General features: G+C 31.7%; 2 protein-coding genes across 4 annotated transcripts in view; both read right to left on the reverse strand.

The window, feature by feature from the left end:
- Window positions 1–17,514, reverse strand: part of LOC127709190 (transmembrane channel-like protein 5) — a 293,058-nt gene that overhangs the window by 39,259 nt on the left and 236,285 nt on the right. The window lies entirely within an intron of this gene.
- Window positions 7,852–17,495, reverse strand: LOC127709193 (5'(3')-deoxyribonucleotidase, mitochondrial-like). Of its 3 annotated transcripts, none has more exons than XM_052214595.1 (6): window positions 17,413–17,495; window positions 12,619–12,862; window positions 12,154–12,254; window positions 10,922–10,982; window positions 10,297–10,411; window positions 7,852–8,280 (listed from the first exon to the last, which is right to left on the reverse strand). In XM_052214595.1, the coding sequence occupies exons 2-6, from the start codon at window positions 12,829–12,831 to the stop codon at window positions 8,132–8,134; spliced, it is 639 nt and encodes a 212-aa protein (XP_052070555.1). In that variant the 5' UTR covers window positions 12,832–12,862; window positions 17,413–17,495; the 3' UTR covers window positions 7,852–8,131. The 3 variants fall into 3 exon arrangements, with proteins under 3 accessions (XP_052070555.1, XP_052070556.1, XP_052070554.1); XM_052214596.1 differs by having other exon boundaries at window positions 17,427–17,479; XM_052214594.1 differs by lacking the exon at window positions 17,413–17,495 and having other exon boundaries at window positions 12,619–14,654.

A 17,514-nucleotide genomic window follows, 5' to 3' on the forward strand; every position in this document is an offset into this window, starting at 1 on the left:
AAGGAAGTGAATTCATGAAATACCATTATATAAGTATTGAAAAAGTAAAGGACACATAGATGGTGTTTTAGAGACAGATATGTGTTTTTTTACTTCTTAAACCACTCGGCAACTGAGGCCCTGAACTGTTACTACAATTCCGTTCTCTTTTCCTCGAATGTGACATCACTGAACTAGACTTATTATAGAATTTGTACTAACATAAGCAACACGGCGGGTGCCACATGTGGAGCAGGATCTGCTTACCCTTCCACGGCAGCTAAGATCACCTCCGGTTTTGGTGCGGTTAGTGTTGCTCAGTCTTTAGTTTTCTATGTAGTTGTTTGTATACTGTTAATTGTTTGTCTTTTGGTCGTTTTTCGTTTTTTGCTATGGCCGCTGCCAGTTTTTCATCGACTTTTGAGTTTGAATATCAATTTGGTATATTTTCCGCCTCTCTTTTTGTATCTGAGACCTGAACTCGAACTTAAACTTAATAGAAGTAATATGAAGCGTAAAAAATATGGTTCGAGGAATGTAGCTTTATTGTGGTGGCTTTCCTACTCAATTAGATTCCCCTCATGCAACTTAAATATGAAAGGCCACTTAGTGCAAGAGAACTGAACTTAAGTACAATTTAATCAGAAATTAATGAAGCGTAAAATAAAAACCACTATGCTGTGAAGGATGGGTATTCTGACATTACCTTTATATTAATAATATTTATATAGCAAATTATATGGTTGTATGTCCATTGATTCTCGTTTTTAAGAGCTGGCTGTTGTTATTGACAGGGATGTTGAGACAAACTAATGTAAAATACTAATGAGTGGAAGGAAAGGGTGCATGTTGGAATATTCAACTAAGAACAATTGTAACCCGGTTGAAAACAAAACTTAACGATAAAAGAGATGAATTTAACTCCCAAATTTTGAACTTCCCATTTCAATGTAGCAACATATCAATGGAGCTTGCATAAGGAGTTAATATCTCCCTGTTGGTACGATATTACAGAGCTAACATTTTCAATCATAATTTCCTTGATACATTGTTGCTATTTACAAGGAAGCTGTTAAACTAAGTGTTCCAAGTTGTTAAGTTGAAGTCAAGATCTCTTCGAAAATTCTACTGATACCATCACGTTTTGTTCAACCGTTATGGAATATGTTTCATAGATCACGGCCGATATGTTCCAGCGGTCGTCACGGCAATCCCATCCTCTTTTCCGTGAATGTGAAATCAACCAAATCACCAAAGTACTAACAGTAGCAACACTACGGTGTGCCACATGTGGAGCAGAACAACTTATCCGTCCAGAGAACCTGATATCATCCCTGGTTTTCGGTGGGTTAGTGTTGCTCATTTTTTGAGTTTTCTATGTTGTATTTTGTAGATTTGTATTGTCTTTTCGTTGTTTTTTTTTTTTTTTTGGCCTTGGAATGGTCAGTTTATATTAGACTTATGAGTCTGAATATCCCTTTTTTTCAAAGGATCAAAGCAAATGAGCACCAGTATCTTAATTAAGACATCTCAAAATACTAGTGATCATTTGCTATGATATTGTATTGCTTAATTATAGATAGAAATCTCTAACAGCACTGAATATGGCAGGAAGAAATTGCAAATAGTATAAAAAAAAGAAGATGTGGTATGATTGCCAATGAGACAACTCTCCAACAGAGACCAAATGACATAGAAGTTTACAACTATATATCACCGTACTACCTTCAACAATGAGAAAAACCCATACCGCATAATCATCTATAAAAGGCTTTCATGTCGATCCGGCCCCACGTCGATCCGGCCCAAGTCGATCCGTCCCACGTCGATCCGGCCCATATTTAAAGTCGATCCGGCCCAATAAAAAAATATATTCATAAGGAATAAAAATAAAGATATATATTAATTGTAATTCATAAATGTTTATGAATTTTATTAAAATGTAAAAGGTGTACGCAAGGATTTGTATAGTGAGACTATACAAATCCTTGGTGTACGGTAAAAAAAAAAAAGGCCTATGACAAATATTTTCTTCAGATGAGTTTAAAACAACTATGTTGATTATGTTTTCATTACAAGTTTTCAAGATTAATGGATATAATTATAATAAAAACGTATATAACAGAATTTAGTACAATCAACAGACATCAACATTAATCAGCAGTAATTAGCATTTCTTTCAATTGACTGTGATCTTAACAAGTTTTTCATCCTGTGTAATAACAAATAGTTACATACACGTCGGTACAAGCCGATCCCCAAGCTGATACATACAAACTTTGTTTTTGTTTTAAGTTCTTATAACTTCTCAAATGGCATCAAACTCCACTTCTACAAGATGGTTCCAGCGCTCATCAAGGAAGCCAAAACTGTTTCGAGGCAAATGCGTCTGGTAGATGAACAGAGTCTTGCCCGTTGGCAACGCACCAAGTATCAACGGTCACAGGGACGCCTCGCTTCACTATGGGAGCAACGTCAAGACGGTACCATCACCACCTCCTTCTTCCTTCGTGCCGTCGGACACATGTACGACATTCCTGTGCCAGACCCAGAACCAGAAGAAGACACTGACAGCGAGTGATTTAATTGAAATTAAGTGAACTGTATGACTTGTTTTATGTTAGTGCATATGTGGCTACAATCTATATGTTTATATAACATTTATTTATTAAATGCTTAATGAGTATTCTTTGTGTTTAGAATAATATAGTGCGTTTTTTCTTGGTGAGCTAATCAAATTGAACAGTTATATTGCTGTTAGTTGTTCTATATATTATATATGTACTGCGTATGATAGTTACTGTATATGTTATTGTAGTGCTGCAAGTGTGACCCCTTTTATATTATGTAAGTGACAGTGTAACTGTTAGTGTAAATGATTTAAGAGTTATATACATTTATGTGAGTGTCAGAGATAGTGTGTTTGTTAGTGTGTACGAATTTATTGTTATATTATAGTAATGCTGATATTATATTTTAGAGAGTGAAAATGTGCATTCAGTGTAATTATTTTGTTATTATCTTGCAATAAAGAATAATGGATACTCATATAACTTGTTTTTCTACACACAACTATTCAAAATATTGTCAAACTTTAAAAAAAAAATATTGACTATATTCGATATTACAAAAAAAAAAACATGTATTATAGAAGCCTCTGATGTTACCTGAAAAAAAATACAATTAATTATTATAACACATAACACCAAACAAAAGATCAAACTATAAAGACCTTGTTGATTACGTAACTTTAATCAATCAGGATTTGATTGAATTAAGTGATTACGAGTGGCATTACCTTAGTTTACAATCATTAGACAATTGTTGAATAAACAAACCAATTATAGACTAATGATTTGATTAAACAAGTCATTATGATGAGTTAAATTTTATAGGTTCCATTGGACTGTAAATATTTATTTAGCTATTCTGTGTGTGAATCAAATAAAATAAAAATCGCCATGACATTCAAAGTTGTCATGGAAAAGAACTTCATATTAAAATATGTTGGAAGCTGCTTTACAAACAGACACAATCACACTCATTTTCGTATCGATGTAAAATAATTCTTTGACTGGTACTCCAATACTTCACTTACCTGTTGTCATCCATAAACGATACCCAAAATGACAAATGTAAAACAAACCGGAGAAAACTAACTGCCTGATTTATGTACAAAACAATGAACGAAAAACAAATATGATATACAGCAACAAACGACAACCACTGAATTACAGGCTCCTGACTTGGAACAGGCACATACAGAATGTGGCGGGGTTAAACTAGTTTGTTGGTGCCAAACCCTCCCCCTAGCCTGGGACAGTGGTGTAACAGTACAACATAAGAACAAACTATAAAAAACAGTTGAAAAGGGCTAAACTCATCAGATCTGTACAAAGCAGAAAAACATCTACCACAAGTGAAACTGCGAGCTACTGCTCACTGATGATACCCCAGCCCAAATACTTGACGGTAAACAAGAAGTTGTTGAGTGATGAATCTGAAAACGCATCACACGGTATAGCTGACATCAGGGACGTTTCTAGGATATTTGAAAGAGAGGACGTAGAATAAAATATTTTGGACCTTTTTTTTGCTAAAAAACATAAAATAATTGTGAAATGCACTAATGTAACGTTCCTGACTTGGAGCATGTATATTTTATAGTTAAAGTGTCAGGGTTTGACATTTTTTATGCCGAATTCTCTCTATTAATTGTCTATGGTATATTAAAATGATTGGATGGATCTTAACAGCAGTAGACCAATAACGAGAAATTCCAAATTCTAGGGTATAAGGCGTTACTTAACATTTCCTAGGCCAGGATTTTATGAACGGGAGGCGTAATTACGGTTGTCCTGGTAGAGGGTCCATGGGGAAGCTCAGAAGCTCCTGGATTTCAACAATTTAGCATCAAATTATGAAGTAGCCAGACTGATAAATATCTCTCTATTTTAGATTAAGTTCTGGTTTCGTTGAACGACACACATAATGCAAGACAAACAAACACTGAAGTATAAAGTTCTTTCGTTCTAAATAGTGAAGGCTTTAATGTGGAATACATGGTTGAATATGAAAAAATGACGTCATTGTACTACAGTACTAAATTAAAGCAATCATGTCACTGTCTAGTTCCGATGGTGGTATATGGTACATAAATAAATATGGTGCTTGAACTTCATGGCAAAATGTAGGTCAATGTCACTTAGTTACTCACTAATGCAAGGATATTGAAACAATATGATACTACCAAAGGCTATCCAGATGGGAAGTAAAAATGCTATACCAAATATACATGTTACTTGTATAAATGTACCTTAACACAAAACCTAAAATGAACACAGAAATACTGACGTACGCCCATTATGCCCTCACCTGGACCCGCCCCTGGGTCACTTATTGGAAAAAAATATATTTCAGGGTCTATAACTGAAAACAGGTTGACAGATGTTTCTCCAATTTTAAGGGTGGATACATTTTGTTGTGATGATCATTTTTGCATTTACACTTTTGAATTAGTTCCTCCCGATTTAAAGATAATAGTCGAAAATTGTGAAAAATGGCAAAAACTTACATTTCAGGGGCAATAAATCCATATTATCCATTTACAGTCTTCATATTTTTCTGATTTTTTTTCAGATAACTTGCCATGCTGATAATTTTTGCATACATTATGTTTAAGCTAGCTCCAATAGTTTTCAAAATTAATAATAGCCAAGAACTGCCCAAAAAAGTCGAAATCCAACATTTCAGGGCCAATAACTCCAAAATGAGTGTACAGATTTTTTTCTAAACTTTTCAGTGTAGATAAAGCTTGTTGTATTGACCGATTTTACTCATATTGTTTTCCTCTTATTTGCTATACTTTTTAGGATATTAGCCAAAAACTAGACGACAGACAACATACACAAAGTGATGGCTAAAGCTAACATTTCCCTTTGGGCCAGTTGAGCTAAAAAGTGAGTGTGTTCAAGAATACCAAAACTTTTTCATTGCTGTCGATACCACTTGTGTGTGTGCAAGTTCCATGGTGCAAAAAAAATCTGGCATACTTGCTCAAATTCTCGAAATACCCCTATGAACATCGATTTAGAATAAAAGAATTAGTAAAATGAAACCAGTAATTGAAGAAGGTGATTTAAGAAGTTTAAAACTGACAACCAGACAGTGAGCTGTAGTTGTTTAAATCGTTCTTTGCTCTCTGGTTATTTACTTATGTCTGGTGATTAGCTGATAATGGCAATAAAACCAGATCTCCTATTTTATATTCACCAGAAAGAAGCTTAAGAGAAAGTTGAAAGCATATATATCTCCTAGCTGCTGTTTCGTTCTACTTAATATTACATTGATTTATAACTGTAAAGATGAGTGAAGTGCTTTAAAAGAGGACACTTTCATTTATTTAATAAAACAATTTTTCAATACGGATGAATTGGTCCAATTGGAATAAAAAATGTGAAAAATAAAAACTACTTGCTTTATAAATAATTCAAAGAAATCTCATTCCAAAATTTGACCGAAAGTTGGTCATAATTAAAGGTAATATTTTAAATCATTGAGGATATACGAGATTGATAGATCTTAATATAGTTAGAGCCATAACAATCAAATATCAACATTCAAAATCTGGCATAATAAACTTGTGAAAAATGTCCAAAAAAATATTGCAATGTGAAGGATAATGAAAAATTGTACTTTGTAGATGTATTATTCACAAAACATTTCTAGAAATAACAATTAATTAATTGAAGTAGAGCAGAATATATTGGTACAACGCTGTGCCAGCATTCTGAAGATTCATAGGTATAAGAGCTACAATTTCATTTCTTGAAATTTTCGGTTGCAAAACAACTTTTAAAAAAATAACGCATTCATGGAACTTTATGCTATAACAAATTACACCTGTCTATGTTTAACCATAACTAACATTCTGATATAGAAATATACAAGTAGGAAATTATTGTCAGTACAGGTAAGTATTAAAGATCTTGAAATTTACAAATCATTTTGTTCAAAATATTATGGATATAAATCAATATGCTCTTATTTATAGGGGCATTATCTGCTAGATATAAAAAATTTAAATATGACTTTTCTTTTTTGTTCAGTCATTAATGAAAGTGGTATAGTGAAGTAATAATTTGCTTTTAGCAGCCAATTTGGTTCAATTTTGTAAAAATAAGCTAAGAAACATCGCTGATGAATTATTCACTTGTAAGTAAATAATTCGACCTCATTGAATCCGTATTCATGTGACCTTCAATTTAACCCCTTAGCTGGAGATAGGTTATGCATGTAATGAATTCGGCTATTTAAAGGAAAAGAATGCCAACATTGAAAGTGAAACATGGATGAACCATTTGGTTGACTGATTCCATCAACAAAAAAATCATTCTTATACAGATAAAAACGATGATAAACATACATGCAATATGAAATCAAACAGACCTAGAGCAAGAGGCTGTCAGAGTGACAGCAAACCGGATTTTCCTGCATGAAAATGATATGCAAATCTGGACCCCCAAACAGGATCAAGTAAAAAAAATAAATGAATTTTTGTAGGGTTCAGAAATGGGGAGGCCAAAATCAATCTTAGTATCACTTTTCCCTACATAAAGGTCAACAACTCAATAACGATAAAAGCTAAAATAGTGAAAAAATCGTGAAAATCGTCAAAGCTTTATCAAGTTTTTGCACGGACAACGCTCTTAGGTATCACTTTTCGCTACTGAAAGATCTACAACTCAACAACAATAAAAGCTAAAATCGTGGAAATCAAACTTGACCTTCATTTAGTCACAGGAAACAACATATCTAAATTTGAAAAGATTTCGTCAAAGCGTTTTCAAGTTAATAAACGGACACTGTTTGGCAGCCGCCGGCCGTATAACCCCAAATCAATAACCGATTTTTCCTTTGGAAATCCGGTTAAAAATTCCAATTGCAAATGGTCCCTATCTGTTTATATTTATATATATGTTTATATCGGGTATTATGACAGTCAGCAGTCATTGAAGGTCATCTCGATGATTAATTAGATGATGTCTGGACAAAAATACACACGAAATATTGATACATATTATTGAGTCCATGCATTGTTAATGGTTTAATTTTTACTTTTTGTAATTTGGATATACATTTTAGTATGTTATAAATCAAATATGAGAATTTGAGTCAAATCAGTGAACATGAATTTAATAGCTAATGCCCCTTTAAGCATATGCACCCTAAGATTGAGATATAATGTATAATCCATGTCGTTCTTTCAGGAATTTTGGTTTTTCAATGTCACTGGGTTGCTATCTCATTGACATATACCTGAAATTTCCCTTTATGTTTATTTATTTTTCTTGACAATACTGATAAGACAAATTTAGCTATGTATATAATTCTAAATCATCAAAGATTCTTGTAACAGTATAAAAGATAAAATTGCAATAAATAATCTGTTGACGAAATGTCAACTTCAAAGATAACAAAAAGTAGACAATAAAAATAATCTAAATGTAAAGTCAAGAAATATATATAGAAAATTCATTTCAAATAAATAGACACCAATTAAATACTCCCTTGATGTACTGGTTAGGTGTAATAAGAGGTACATGTACAAACAACAGAAGTCCTAAATTTTGTAAAGTAATTTAAGTCAACATCAAAGTCGTTTCTTAAAATCTTCAATCATTGTCCTCCAAGTTCCATCTGTCCAATTGTCAAGGCGTAATTTTTCTCCTTTAACTTTCATACTTTGGTTATGTGAAGCAGTAAACACAACATGTTTCCATGAAGGATGATTCATTGCACCTAAAAACATAAAAAATCAAATGAAGTTAATCTGTTAGATTTTAAAGTTTTAAAATTGATGCAAACAATCATTAAAAGATCAATTGGGCTTGCTTAAAAGATTTTAATATACTTTTTGTTTATATATAATTATAAAGTGAACTCTTTTCTTTTTTTTTAAATTGTGAAAATATGATTTATTTTTTGTGAAAAATTTCTTCATTGTCTTCAGTTTTAAAAAAAAACAACTTGAGAACATTTTCCACTTTACAGTGTTAACATGAAAAATATCAAAGGGCTATTTTAATACTGTTGAATATAAGACTTCTATATTTTTGACATAAATCTTTTCATACAACACACAGAACCATCTCCATTTGAATATTCAATGGTAAAAAGTTATATTAAATATATTAAAATGTGCATATTGTGTAAGAAATCATAGAATAAATATCAGAGACATCAAACTCAAATGCAGGTGGTAAGAAAATTTGAACTTCTAGAGGTCAAGTTTGTTGTTTCCAATGATGAGCATGTACACTGAACATCAACTATTATCAATGAATTTTATGATGTACCCATTTTTTCAGTTCAAATGTGTAAGTGAAATAAAAAAATCAAAACTCAGGTTGTATCATTATGTACTTATGTAAAAAGAATCTGGAGATACAGAAAATAACAGGCTATTATTTAAACTTGGAATTATTTTTAAGTATGGAATTTGAATTTCTTGTGCTTGAAATTTTTAATAAATCCCATGTTTATTCTGTATTATAATGTTTTGAGCGGTGCATAACACTTTCCATACAATGTCTTTTGTATAGATAGTGTTGTGCGCCGGACAGTACATTCTATTGAAAATGTGCATTCTTCTTTGTAATAGAAAGTGTTGTGCGCCACACAGAACATTAAAATACAGAATAAACATGGAATTTATTAAAATTTTCCAGCACAAGAAATTATGCAAATTCCCAAATTAAAAATAATTCCAAGTTGAAATAATAGCCTGTTAAATATTTTCTTTAAGCCTGATGACATCTGTAGGTATGGGTGCTTTTTCTTCATATGATCACATATGCAAAATCCAAGAACAGAAAAGCCAGTTGGTGTAATAATTCAATTATATGTAAAACCAATGAAAACTATGAACAGTATATCAACCTATCAAATGCAAAAACACACATTCTTCATCAAAATAAAACAAACAAGAATGTGTCCATAGTACACGGATGCCCCACTCAAACTATCATTTTCTATGTTCAGTGGACCGTGAAATTGGGGTCAAAACTCTAATTTGGCATTAAAATTAGAAAGATCATATCATAGGGAACATGTGTACTAAGTTTCAAGTTGATTGGACTTCAACTTCATCAAAAACTACCTTGACCAAAAACTTTAACCTGAAGTGGGACAGACGGACGGTCGAAAGAACGGATGCACAGACCGAAAAATATAATGCCCATAGGTGGGGCATAAAAAGAGTGATCCTACATGTATGCTCAATGAAACCATACCATATAAAAATAAGGAGATGTGGTACGGTTGCCAATGAGACAACTATCCACCAGAGACCACAGGATGAGGATGTGAACAACTATAGGTATCTGTATGGCCTTTAACCATGATAAAAAGAACATATATCATTTGGTAAGCTATAAAAGGCCCTATCATGACAAAATATGATTTTTTTTTTAAAGAATCATAATTTAAGCAAAGAAGAGATCAGAACAACCCTAATACTTGTTTTTTATCCAAATTTACTGTTGAATAGTTGTGCACAACGATATTAATTTAAATCAAAACCAAAATTTGTTTATCACGACAACCAAAAATAATGCTGAGAACAATCAAACAATGTGTTCTTATAAAAATCAACCAATTAAAATAACCAAACCAAATGTTGTTTATTTAAATTAACCAATGAAAAACTTAGAACATCCACGTCATCAAAAATGATTTCAAGAAATGAATATTTCTGCACATAATTTGTGAAGAATTATAGTAAATGTGTATAGAGATTCCTGATGCAGAACATACCTGTTATATGAACCTTGTCATCTATCAAAATATCTCCATTAATCATTGTTTTGTCTCTTGTTAAAATCAGTCGATTAATCCAATCTGGTCCTAAATGTTTCTCTACCCATTCATACTGTAATGTAAGACTTTCATAGGTTAACTGCCTGCAAATGTCATTCAAGTGGGAGGTTTAACTAGCTATAAAACCAGGTTTAACCCACCATTTTCTTCGGAGAATGCCTGTACCAAGTCAGGAATATGACAGTTGTTTTCTATTTGTTCTGTTGGTTCATAAAGTCTAACGTTTGATTTTGTCAGTTGTATTGGACTTCCCCTTTTTGAATTTACTTTGGAGTTCGGTATTTTTGTTATAATTTTTTTATTAGATATTGATCTTTTACAATCTACTATTTGGGTTTAACGTAAATCCCTCTTTATCCATATTGCAACTGGACACTGTGCAAACAACAATCAATAAATCCATTTTTATCCATTTCTGATCAGAATCATTTTTTAAGTTTGTCTTTCTGTTACAAATTTAAATTTGTAGAGAAGTTTTATAGTAAAATTGATCTTCAAATCTTTTAAAAGAAAGACAAAACCTAGTAAAATAAGTCATGCATGAAAAAAGCAGTGTACTCACTTTTTCTGGTGCACTGTACTTGTACTGAAATAGTGGACTGGAACAAATGAAAACTTCAACCCTGAAAAATAAATTCAAGTAAAAAGTTCTCAATTCTTTGTATAACAAATAGTTCAGATTTTTCTTCCTGAGTTATCAGCTTATCTTTGACAATCATTTAATACAGAAGCCATCAGTCTCAAACCTGAAAAGTGTAGTCAATTATAACAACTAATCTAGGGAAGAATTTCTTTACCTCTGCAAGTATAAAGTTGATGATATATGTTCAGTATGAGAGCTAATTTTTAATTCGTGTCAGTGTTGCTCCATCATTAGATTTCTGATTGTTTTGTGGACGGTTCCTTAATTTTTTTGTTATGCAATGGTGTTGTTTTTTATAATCTTTATTACATACCATTTTGATGTCTTCTTATTTTTCAAGTTGTATATTTGAAGCAACGTCAATTCAGGATTGTTTTATATTATCTGACGATATTTACTTGGAGCAACTTTCATTTTCAGATAAAGCTCGGGGTAGATTTATTTGACAAAAAACATAAATAGAAGTATAATTAAAACTTTTACTTTAGAAAATGCAGTAACACAGTTTTGACAGCATGACCTTCAAATCAATTCCATGATATGCCTCCTACAAACAGGCAACTAGAAGATCTATCAAACTAGCATTTATTTTGAATAAGAAACAGTTTAACAGTTCAAAACTGTTACAGGAAAACAACATCTTTTTTAACATTGGCTCAATATCATAAAAAAAACCAATTGCTTTGTTTCTTATAAGTAATTCACATAAACCTTCAAAGTTAGTGAGATGTAGGGTATAAGTCAATGAGACAGCAAATATATACATTACTAACATTGGGTCAATACCTCTGCTGGTGGACTTAGTATGGGCTTTGCTCATAGTTGAAGGCCGTACGGTGACCTATAGCTGTTAATTTCTCTGTCATTTGGTCTCTTGTGGGGAGTTGTCTCATTGGCAATCATACCACATCTTCTTTTTTATATTTAGTGACCAGGGGTATCACAAGCCCAGTAGCCAGCACTTGGTACTGGCATGGAAATATGGATATTGTTTGATTTAAATTTGCTGTTATAAAATTTTGGAAATCATTTTAAATTAAGGAATATATCTTCTTCAAGCAAAGCTCTGATTCTGAAATGTACATCTGGTGCAGTAAAATTGGTACCGTTAATGTTATCAGATATAAAATTGAGAAAAATATATTTCTTACCCTTCCATTTCTGCCATTTCCTTGACAGCTTCACATCCACCATCTATTTCTGGTAAATCACGAAAAAAATATTCATTCCTGTAAATCTTCTTTAATTCAAACTATAAAACAAATAAAATGTTAATCCTTTTAACAACAGACTTTCAGTCTGCAATTGTATTATTAAATATGAACTTAAATTCAATGCATTAATTTCAATTACAAATTATCTACCTTTTGAATATGAGTTAACAGAATATTTCATGTATGTTCAATTCTACTGCAAGAACTACTGCAAAATCTCTGATCCTGAACATAAATTTGACTGTAATTTAGTAATGAAGACAACAAAATATTGAAGCCTTCATCGCACATCAATATGTTGCATGTTCATACTGACTTTGTTACTGCTATCAAGGCAACATAATAAGATTAAATTAAAATAATGTTAGTAGATGTCTATGTCTTAATACAGGAATCACTCACTCTAACACTATCATCTGTAAAATTCAGTTTATCATACTGATCTGCAATATAAAATGTGTTTCTTTTTTCTACTGGAATGTATGGTTCATTAGGATATTTTTCTCTAAACTTGAACATGAAATGCTTCTCAAATGCTGCTAAAGTCTCATCAAGATCTATCAAAACCATCAACGTTCTTTGTGCCAAACTTCCTATTCCTCTCTTTGCTGCCATTGTATACTATGAATTATCACACTGTATCAGTCTGTAAATACAGGTTGACACTAGAAGGCATGGCTACATCACATCTTTGGGATTTTCAATGTTTTATTTATTTCTCTATTTTATAAAAATGGTAGAAAAAATTTATCTTCAAACCACTGACTGCTAAGAACATCTCTATTAAAATAATACTTTGAACCTTCTGTGAATATTTAAATTTTTTTTTAATCTACTATTATTCAAAATCATTTCATATGTTATGACTCATCACATGTTTATGTGTCTGTTCAAAGTCAGCAACCTTCCAAATGTTATTTCCCCATGTGTATTAAATGTGTTGGTTTTTTTTTTGTCATATGGTAAATTTGGTATTGTCGATGATCTTTTATCAACAACTGTTTTTGACTTGAGCTTGACATTTTTTTTTAGATAAGGCCACCCTTAACAAATTCTTTGTTTGATGTTGCCTACCCATACCTTGTAGAGGTGGGTAGGTAGGTAGGGATTTTTTTTTTTCAACAACATAAGTTACATGTTTTAGACAAGAAAACAATGTTAGAGTAGGAAAGAACTTTTGAATCGATTTGTGTGATAAAATTTTCAGGTAGGCTGCTTTTTAAGCTGGTAGGTAGGCAACATCAAACAATTTTAATTTTATTTTTGGTCTAACTGTCTGTTGCTGCAGACTGTATTTGGTCTTTATGTGTTATTGGGTTGTTTCTTTGATGTGTTTATACTAACATTTCATTTTATTCATATTGAAATGGAGCATTTTGAAAGAAACCCCATTTTGTTATGGTTTATTGTTAGAATCCAGAGAATTGAATGTATGAAAAAATGTTACTGATATATTCTAACACAAGGCCTAGGGCTTCCAAAATAGCAAAAATTCATTATTAAAGGCTAGTATGATTAAACAACTCTGAGAGATCTACAGTAAATAAAATTGGAATAAGTGTGCATAACCTTGCAATTGAGAAAGGCAGACATCATTCCCCTTTCAATGAAAGGAGAAGCAATGTGTGCAAGTTTGTGGATATAGAGAATGAAACTCAGTTTTTTTAATTCATTATGGGGATTATTCTGACTTACATATAATAATAGTCTTTGAAAATAAATTTCAAATATACTTCAAAGACAGATACTTAATCACTTATATGACTTGACTTTTAAAAATGTCAAGCTTTCCTTCAACTATAGATGTCATTTGTGATTATTGGAGAACATATTTTTACTTTTAGTGTGAAAAAAATAATCCAACCAAAACTAAATAGTGTCAGATTTACTGAACCTGACTACATGTACTGTATACATGGAAAGCTGTCTCAGTAAGGGGGGATTACTTAAATACATGAGTTTTTTTCCAGAATTATTGCAAATAGAAGTTATCTACATTTATTTCAAGTTTGAATTCACTCAAAAGAGTAGTACATTTGATTTACTAAAATAAGTGATTTCATATTAACAGTTTGTGTACCTTTTCTCCAAGATTTAAAGTATAACTGTTCTATTATAGATAAATATCTGAGATTAACAAATAATCATGATAAACATTCACTGGTATATGGATCCTGAAGTAAACGTCACTTGGTTGAGTAGTATATATACTACTGTACTATCCTTTTCTATTAAAAAAAACCCAACTTTTTGAGATATAAATTTTCTGCTGACCCATAATATTTTCATCACCTGAGTACACTAAAATTTTGACAGAGAACAGTCTCATAACACTATTTTTATATTACATAAGCTCAGAGCTGAAATATTGAAGTTTTGAGGAAATATACAGGAAAATTCTAATAAACTTGATTAATGAATTTATAAAAACACCTACATTTGTAATGTCACAATGCAAAAATGCTGAAAAAGGAGTACAACATGAGCACAGTGGGTGTTATTTATAAAAAAAACAAGACTTGATTTTTCCTTTTCAACAATACATTTTGTGAAAAAAACATGGGAAAGGTACATTTTGTGAGAAAAAAATGTATTAATTGTCTTATTGGCAATCATACCAAAGCTCCTCTTTTTTATAATGTAACATTTTTATATCTTCCAATTTATTCCTTGATGGCCTGTATGATCCTCCATACTTTTTTAGAACTGCCCCAGCTGAACTGTCTTGACAGCAGGGACTTCAACCATGCAATTCATGGTCCATAAACTCTTCTCAGATGTGTGTTATGAAATTATGGCAACTTTAATGGCCTTTTTAGAGTTCGGAAAAACATGAAAAGTAGCCAAAATCAGGTGGGGGTGGGAGTCTTTTGATGGCCACTACGTTACTGGTATGGGCTGTAGTTATTAACTATTATCATAAATACATGCATAGGTGGAACAGGAACACAAGTGATTTAAAAAGTTGTTTCAGTTATATCCCTAACTTTTATCTTATCAAAGATGTGTAAATATATGGTAAGATGTGTGTAATAGCAAGAAAATTAATTTAATGTAACCAAAATCTTGCAAATCTGAGTAGAGAAAAAAATGAAATCCATGGATTATAAGGACATCAGAACCAAAAACTGAAAGATCTGATTTTAATCAGATTTATCATAATCTTCAGTTCTGGTAAGATCAGCATTTCTTAAGTTTTATTTCTCAAAGACCCCATTGGCCCAATAGGGATTTGTATGACTTAAAATACAAAAACGTAATGCAGTGAACAAAAACAAGATTATAAACATCCCTTAACATATATACAAAAAGTAGTAAGGTTTAAGTAAGACAGCCAAATCGAATTGGACATGTTAGTTAACAACTGCTCATACTTGTACACTTCTACAAATCTTAAACCGATTTTGTAGGAGTCGGTATAATTTATCAGTATTATATTTGATATTGTTTGTAAGGTAACAATTATTTTCATTCATTATTGAAAACGGTACAATCATTATAAGTAATGCTATTCATCACCTAAAATATTTTTATCACAAATTTAATATACTCTGTTGTCACATTCAACACAAAAATAATGCCATTTTCAATAGGAGGCTTATGATGAGACATCTAAAATGACAAAGTGCTTTCCTTTAATCATCTGGTTAATTCAGTAAATAGTTTGAAAAAAAAAAAAAATTCTTTAGTTACAACATTTTGGTGAATCCAAAACAATTATTACCCATTACTGCTTTAATTGACCACATCATTTCTGCTTGACATTTTTTTATGAGCATATAGCTTTAAGTACATTTTGTGCAATTCAATACTCAGAAAATCCTTGTTCATTTAAATTATTCTCAAGACAGCATATGAATTTTGTATGAAAAAATCTGTTCAATGCAACATGGCAAATATATGTATCTTGTTTGTTTATTACAAACAAGACTTTTCCTTCCACAGATCTTGGTATCATTCTGTTTTTAATAAAATATTATTAACTTGAAAAGGTATCTGCCTTAATCTCAATAAATGCAGCTAAAATATTTTATAAAACTGTTACACGAGCATAGATGTTCTCAAAACCCTACACTTCACAGCCTTAAAGCTGCGAAACCCATATCAAATATTGAACTATTAAAGGAGCAAATCATTGTGAGAAGAGGACACGGCTAACAGTGTGTCTACTTTGAAGGCCTGCCACAAATTAATTCAGATAGCAAAGGTTTGTGTGTCTATGATGAAAGAGAGGCATAAGAAAACAAAGAAATATTCAAACTATTAGTCGATAGCAAAATGACAAAGCCATTGCAAAAAACTCAAAATGACCAAAAGACAAAAAAAACAGTACACAAAACAAAACACAGAAAAGTCAAGACCAGGCAACAACAAACCCACAAAAACAAAAGGTAAAAGTTATCTGTTTTAATGGACTAGACAGCTGCAGAAAAGAAAAATAAAGAAAATTTGAGACAGAATGCCATTTCATGAAAATGCAAGTTGAGTAAATTGTGTTATATCAATGTATATAGGTAATGAAAAATTCAAAGATTAGTGTCTATGGTTAACATGGATCTTTATATCCTGATAACATACACCTTATTGCTATTTATCCGCCATTAGGCCAAAAAAAAATATATGTCTGTTTTATATGGTTAACCAACCGACCCTACTTTTGAGCGCCAACCCTAAGTCATTTTATTTCAGTCGTAAAGTGAAAAATAAACTGAACTCGTGTCAAAAGCGAAGTTAGTGTTGCAAATAATATAAATCAATTGCCTGATACATCCCAATATTCACAATCGTGAATATGCCAGCTGTTTTAAGGAAATTCTCAACTCGTGTGATGAAATAAACACTTTGCAGCCATTTTTTTCCAACCAATTACCAAGGGAAATGATCCAATCATTAAAAATAGGAGTAAACTCAGCCCATGATCAACCCGGACCACGACAAGACGAAACGGCATGACTCAAAATCATGTCACAAAAAATAAAATTGAAATACCGACCTACATTCCCTATTTTTTTAAAGTATGTAACCTTAAACAGACATATATGTCTCAGTTTCCCAAATAGGAGAGATGATGAAGTCTATAATGATATTAAGACTACAGGTACAACTCTATTTTGGAAGAAATATCCTATAGACATTAAGAATATATCTAAGTATATAAACGGTTTAAGGTAAATATTTGTGTGTCAATAATGTTACACTTGTTTATGAACATGTGTCAAAATGTTAGGTTTCCATCCAAGCTCTTGCAAAAGGATCGTCCTATTTAATGAACTATTTGTATATTATCGCTTAAGAACA

This window comes from Mytilus californianus, unplaced genomic scaffold, assembly GCF_021869535.1.
Source record: "Mytilus californianus isolate M0D057914Y unplaced genomic scaffold, xbMytCali1.0.p SCAF_7, whole genome shotgun sequence".
Lineage (NCBI taxonomy): Eukaryota > Metazoa > Mollusca > Bivalvia > Mytilida > Mytilidae > Mytilus > Mytilus californianus.

Coding starts and splice junctions, on each gene's coding strand:
- LOC127709193 (XM_052214595.1), bottom strand. CDS start 12,831: ATGGCAGCAAAGAGAGGAATAGGAAGTTTGGCACAAAGAACGTTGATG. Junction 12,255..12,618: donor TTACAGATGATAGTGTTAGA/GTGAGTGATTCC, acceptor TTTGTTTTATAG/TTTGAATTAAAGAAGATTTA. Junction 8,281..10,296: donor TGACAAGGTTCATATAACAG/GTATGTTCTGCA, acceptor TTATGTTTTTAG/GTGCAATGAATCATCCTTCA.